General features: G+C 30.8%; 1 protein-coding gene across 1 annotated transcript; it reads left to right on the top strand.

Annotated features, from left to right (window-relative positions):
* The first annotated feature begins 860 nt into the window (after window positions 1-860).
* On the top strand, window positions 861-5,028 carry CYCD1;1 (CYCLIN D1;1). Its single transcript, XM_078989102.1, has 6 exons — window positions 861-1,292; window positions 1,754-1,843; window positions 2,960-3,055; window positions 3,130-3,331; window positions 3,558-3,688; window positions 3,784-5,028. The coding sequence occupies exons 1-6, from the start codon at window positions 1,047-1,049 to the stop codon at window positions 3,997-3,999; spliced, it is 981 nt and encodes a 326-aa protein (XP_078845228.1). The 5' UTR covers window positions 861-1,046; the 3' UTR covers window positions 4,000-5,028.
* Window positions 5,029-7,415: the final 2,387 nt, after the last annotated feature.

The following is a 7,415-nucleotide window of genomic DNA, read 5'->3' as shown; positions in this document are numbered from 1 at the left end:
GCTTAGTATTAAACTTCATTAACTACGTCGTTTTATTAGTTAAACATTATGATTAGAGGATTCACATTCATCACTTGAAGTTGTAGATTCAGGATTAAAGAAAACATGGATGGTTAACCGATAATAGAGAAAATAAATGTGACGGGGATGGTATATTTAGCAAACGAAAGTCGAACATTTAAAACGATATATTTTAGAGGTTTAGTACCTAAGTTTAGAGCATCTACGATCCATTGAACTCAAAGAGTTCAATGGATTGCTACATCATTTAGTAAACATTTGTTACATCATCCATTAAACATTTATACAACACCATCAACAACCTATTAAACGCATATTCAATCTTAATCACCACTTTATTTCTTATATTAAATCATTTAATAATCATTCAACTATACTCCATATCATCACTGATACTTCATTCAACTCTTATTTAATACTAGTCATCAACCTATTCAACTCTTATATACTACTTGCATTGTGGATGCTTTTAGGCGGAACTGTAATATATATATATATATATATATATATATATATATATATATATATATATATATATATATATTGTTTTATTGACATAAAAAGGAATTTGATAATAATATATACTATACAAAAATACAAAATAAAGTAATTTTAAGAACCAAAATGAATGTGAATTCTATCGTGTAACTAATATGATCAACGACCAAATAATATTAAAAAACTTTGTTTAAAGGATTTATTTAGTTGAAAACGATTAAATATAAACAATATTTATATTTTATTGTTGTAGATATAAGATAAAAATAATTATACAAATACACACAAAAATAAGTAGCTTTATACAGAACAATGTATAGAGTCCCCATATATAAGTAGGGAAGTCAGATGAAGCGTTTGAATAGAGAGATATTTCACACAACCACTCCTATTTGACATACTCGATATATCAAGTCGTCTTCTCCGGCCACCACTATCCGGCCGTCTTTAAGCTCAACCTGCCGGAAAACCGATCGTTACTTTAGGAAACATGTTCAGAACAGCATGAGCAACCAATATCGATCATCATGTCGTTATCGTGCTCTGACTGCTTCTCCGATTTACTCTGCGGTGAGGACTCTGGAATATTATCCGGCGAGGATCAACCGGAGTGCTCTTATGATATCGAGTATTGTGCCGATTTTGACGATTCAATCGCGGAGTTTATAGAGCAGGAGAGAAAGTTCGTTCCAGGAATCGATTACGTCGAGAGATTTCAATCTCATGTTCTCGATGCATCTGCTAGAGAAGAATCTGTTGCATGGATCCTCAAGGTAATATACATATATGTACATATTGAAAACCTCGATTCCGATCTTCATTCTCTTCAATCACCTACGTATTAAGTGGTTGATTTGAATGATTTTCAAGTTATCGGATTCGGTATCATCAAAAACACCAAAACTTTACCAGAAATCACGATTGAAAAGTTAGTTACATAAGTCGCTACAGTGCGATTTGGCTGATATTGTCATTTAAAAGTCATGTCCAGCTGTTTACATTTTTTGAAAAATACATCGATTATTGCTACTGGAAAAGCGGAGGCGTAAATTTTAAAGCCACGCGCCGGTGGCGTTAGCATGATCCACCGAAAGGCGTTTACCTAAAAAAATCCACCGTCCGTCGCATCCAAAGTTTTATGTGAGATCGGCGACACCATATGTGTGTACTGTGTGATTAGTTTCGGATATTCTCTACGGTGTTACAGCGAGCTTTTTTTGTCTACTTTTTACAGGTGCAACGTTTTTACGGATTTCAGCCGTTGACAGCGTATCTCGCCGTGAACTACCTGGATCGATTCATCTATTGCCGTGGCTTCCCGGTGGTAAATTTCTCTCAATCATCATTCATCGCCTCCGTCAACATCTCAGAAACTTTCCTGTGTTTTTCGGTTTTTCTTTTTCACCTTAATGATATAATAAATAATAATATATCATTCGTTAGAAAACACGAGGATAAAAACGCTCTCAAAAGTAAATATTGACGCCTTATAATTTAACATTAAGGAATAGTGACTAGTTTACGTGATTAATTACGAGAGATTCTCGGATATTCTACTTTAAAAAATTGATTTAACCACACTTTACAACAGATGAGATTCATGTGAAGTGAACTAGTCGATTTAATCAGTGGGACCGCATCCTGCAATCACAAATTTTGGTCCTCTTTTTGTTTTCTTCTTTCTTGTACTTGAACAAATTTACAATATATATTACTGAAAATTCCTACATTTTACTTTTTATTTTTCGTAAAATGAAAGAGAACTATTATTCAAATAGTCAAACATTGAACTCTCTAGATCCCAAAGAATCTTGGTATGAACGTAATTAATGTTGTATTGGCCTTTCAAATCAAGTTAAAGTTTTATAAGTAAAACAGTTATTTTAAGAAAGTAACCCACTGATTGGAAATGCATTTATTCTGGTTTCTTCTTTTTTCTATTCGTTCCACTCACAATGAAACCGATTGAATGAATAAGGCAATAAAACTTTGCAGGATTTGTCTTTTCATTTCATCTTTTATGTGGCGTTACCTGTTTAAAAAAACGTACTATGCCCCACATGATTTTATTTTTATAACTCCTTTTACATTCATTAATTATCATCCACCAACCAAAATTTCCAGATATATATGGAGAAAAAGAAATAAGCACACATGAGTTTATTACTACAAACTTCTTTATCATGGAATAATTATAGATCGTTTTAGCATTCAACTGCTTCGTTGTCTATTTGTACACCTGTAATAACAATTATACAAAATCCCTATCCCATGGAAAAGGGTTTTATTCGGATGTGCCCCTTTGTCTCTTCTAGTCCCACAAGAAAACACCGGTTACATTAACTTAATCACCAACTATTATTGTTATAACTATACGTTATCATTTTTTTTATAAGTTTTCTAACTCAATTTTTTTTTTTTTTTTTTTAATATTCAATAGGCAAATGGGTGGCCCTTACAACTCTTATCCGTGGCTTGCTTGTCTTTAGCTGCCAAAATGGAGGAACCCCTTGTTCCTTCCATCGTGGATCTTCAGGTAACTAATATTAAATACTATTTTAATTAACATCACAATCACAATTAATTTAAATTATTATTATTATAAAACAGATCGAAGGTGCAAAATATATTTTCGAGCCACGAACAATAAGGAGAATGGAATTTCTTGTGCTTAGTGTTTTGGATTGGAGGCTAAGATCCGTTACCCCGTTTAGCTTCATTGGATTTTTCGCCCACAAAATCGACTCAACCGGGACGTATACCGGTTTTCTTATCTCAAGAGCCACCCAAATTATTCTATCAAATATCCAAGGTATTTAATTAATTTGTCTATTTGTCTATTTGATATTAATTAATTAATATGTAAACACAAATTATTATATTAATTAATACCCCGCATGCATGTTGGTATTTGATATTAACAAATCAACCTCCATACTTTATTATTATTATTATTATTATTATTATTCATGCATGCGAGCAATTAAATTTTACAAATACCAAAAAAGTTGACCAAAAAGTTATGTATAATTGTACAGAGGCTAGTTTACTCGAGTACTGGCCATCATGTATTGCTGCGGCAACCATACTTTGTGCAGCAAGTGATCTTTCTAACTTCTCTCTCATAAATGCTGAACATGCTGAATCATGGTGTGATGGCCTTAGCAAAGTACGTTACTACGTTACCATGTTTGCACTCCAAAACACTTGTGTTGACCATTTTGACTTAAATTTTTTTTTTTTTTTTTTAAATTTAATTTTCAGGAAAAGATCACGAGCTGTTACAGACTAGTGCAAGGATTGAGTCGGTTAACGACTAAAGTTTCAAAGATGTTACCAGTACAGGTCCGAGTCATGACAACTCGGACATGTACTGCTACATCTGCTGACTCATCGTCCTCATCGTCATCGCCTTGTAAAAGGAGGAAATTGAATAACTGCTCGTGGGTAGATGATGAGGATAAGCGAAGCTCTATTTAAAGGAGACGCCGATATAAATAAATAAATAAAACTGGGGGCAGAATGGGAATGGGAATGGAAATTTGGATAAGAAAAAGTTAACGAAGAGTGATTTTATTAATTTATTTTTAGTAGGTGAGGTGGGCATTTGCCATAATTCATAAATATGGCTTTGCTGATTCCCTAGGGAAAGGGGAGTTTGGTACATAATATTTTGGTGTGAGAAAATTTGTTTAGTACAAAGTGGGAGTCAGGATTTCAAAGGTGGCATTCATTGTTGAATGAATCAAGATTGAGGGGTGGAGCGTCTGTGGGCCCCCTCTTCCATACACACATCAACAAGATATTAAAAGAAAACTCAATTACGAGTCTAGATGATAACAACCTTTTTTATATATAATTATTATATATTAAATACCATATCTTGTTAACTAACAACAAGATTTGGTAAAAATAAAATAGAAATCAAGAATCATCAACTGGACTCATTGATTTCTGGTGATCGGTGTATCAAGTAGTGATGCGGAAAAGATGATGAAAGGCTCCTATCTTTTTTTTTTTATAATTATTTTGAAGATTAATTTTGATTACTTATAAGAAAGAAGAAGAAGAAGAACTGAAGAAGACAGATTTGATTTTCGAGAGTGGTTTGAGAGATGAGAAGATTCATGCTTGGTTTATAAGTGTGTTTTCTCACACGTGTGCATGTGTGTTTTTTTGGCGGGAAACGTCCCTATTAACCTACATAACGGGGACTTTTTGGTTTTTTCCATCTTCCGTTTTTTTAGGAGTGATGTTCACGCGTGTGATGGTGACACGTGTTCATGTAATTTTTTTTTATTCTCTTTTTCTTTTTTGATTTAAGAGATGGGTTGCGGGTAGTAAAAACGTGCCTTTCTTCTTAATGGCCTGAATTTGGGCTAACCATACAAAAAAGGTCTTTGGGGCCTTTTTTCTTTATTGTTAATTATTTTTTTGTTTTATTAAGCGTGTTTGTATTTGTTATTTGGAATATTCACGAGATTATATAATTAAATCATGTTCCCTCCACTCTCTATCTACACCTTTCTACTTTTTAGCTCACGTGATTGAGATAAAAGTCATTTGTACCCTTCTCATTTGTTTTACTCTTCAAAGTGCTAACTTTATGTTGTGAGATTTCGTGATTCTCATTCATCTAACGTATATATATCACCATACAAACTTTTTCTTTTGGGATTCCATATAATATGAGACATATATCTATTAACCCATCAAGATGATTGATTATAATATGATAGTCATTCATCTTTATGGTGTGGAATTTTAAACTTTTTTATAGAACAATCAACTCATTATTTTTTTCAGTCGTATAAATCTTTAAACTCTTTTCTTTAGTTGATTTGTACACTCAACAAGAAAACTGTTCTCTCTCAACGTTCAATAAATCAAAGACAAGTATTTCAAGTATGAATAGTTGGCATATGTTATCGACATACGAATATAAAAGTATACATTTTGTTCATATGCTAATGATGTATTATAAAAGACAACAAAAAAGTGTGGGACTGTATACTATTCGTGTATAGATATGATTTGATATGAGTTGTGTTGGTCCCATACGATTTGGGTGTATCCATCGAATAAGACTCGTATGTGGCCCTTTTTGTCATTGATTATCAACTTCTCGTGATGCCCGACCCTTCAACCATGAGGTTTCATGTAACATCTTCCTCCCCACTGCACTTCCTCGATCCTTGAATGTTTGTAATATTAGAATACATGGGGTCGAAGTAGATCCCATCACGGGTTACCACTCACAAATATAAGATTCAACTCAAAACAATCAATGATTTTAATATTTACTTAGATTTCCTTCCCAAGTAATCTTGTCTTTTTATATACAACTTCTCATTCATCTTAGCATTGCCTTCTTAACGAAATTTGAAACTTATATGTTAACAATTTGTAATGGATATATACAACATTGGTAGATGGGTTAATACAATCACGTTGGTTAATAAATAAAGGATATAAACAACCTATAAGTATACTAACTATTTAACTCTAGTAGCAACATATACAAAGTTACAAAATATTCTTTATATCTATATTTTATATTATATAGATGTCATGTCAACACCACATATTAAGGTTAATCACACATGTTGATAAATCGTTACATTCACTTAAATTTAGGTTTTAATTTAGTAGTTTTAAACTTTTAGGACTAAATGCATACACGAGCAGTACATCGATGGCCGGTTATATTAGTGATCCTAATAATAGTAATAATAACAATAATAACAATTCTAAACTTTAAGAAATTAAGAAATAAACAAAACGTATTTTTAGATGCAACACATCTGTTAATATAACATAACACTTAGGGTCTCTTTGGTATGATAAAATTGAATCATAAAGAATAAAATTAACAATATTATAAAATAGACAAGATAATAGAATGGTCGATCACATTCAATTGTCTTGTTTGGTTTAAGACCCGACTAATTGAAATATATCATTGAAACATGGTTGTTCTGTATAATTGAAAAACAAAATTAAATTAAAATTTGTAATATATATATATATATATATATATATATATATATATATATATATATATATATATATATATATATATATGGGATTTTCTAATATGTGTTTTAATGGTACAAATAAAAAGTATTAATTATGAAAAATATTACCATAATTAAATTCGAAATATATTTATTATGGAAATTATTAATGCACTTCACATGTAATTATGGTAATATTTCTTATTATTGATGTATTTTATAATTAATTATGGTAATGAATTTATTATTTCCTTGAAAATTAAAAAACAAAACATATTTTTATTAATATTTTATTTAAATAACATTAATATTATTAAAAATTATATAAATAAAATATAATAAGATTCCATTTCATCGAGGAATGAAAAAAGACTCTTTTCCATGAAATAAAAAACATCCATGAAGAGAAAATCACATTCTACCATAATTGCTTTATTCCATTGATGTGTAGTAAACAAACAATATTGTAATGTTCGATTACATTTTCTTTTTCATTAATTACTTTATTTTTGGACAATAATTCTGACTCTTACAGACATGTCACAATTAGTTTAAAATGTATCATCTTAAAAGTCTTTTTATATATAATTTTATATTTTTCAATTTAGTTTTAATCAAACATTAAGTTTTATCAATTAGATTATAATCTAATAGCTAGCTTCTCAACTATTAGTTAGTTTTTTAGTTTGCAGCAAGCTTTTCGATTCGGACGACAAAGATAACATTTGAAAACAAACAATTACATGTTGCAAACGGCAAAATACATGCACAAATCAAGGTAAGTGGCAAACTCGTTTTCAAAAAACTTAAAAGAAAAAAGGGTAAATAAGTAACACTTTAATACTTAAATGTGACATAAATCTTTAATCTTCAACACCC

This window comes from Lactuca saligna, chromosome 4 (assembly GCF_052625555.1).
Source record: "Lactuca saligna cultivar CGN05327 chromosome 4, ASM5262555v1, whole genome shotgun sequence".
Classification (NCBI taxonomy): Eukaryota; Viridiplantae; Streptophyta; class Magnoliopsida; order Asterales; family Asteraceae; genus Lactuca; species Lactuca saligna.
This window is presented reverse-complemented; position numbering and strand designations above follow the sequence as displayed.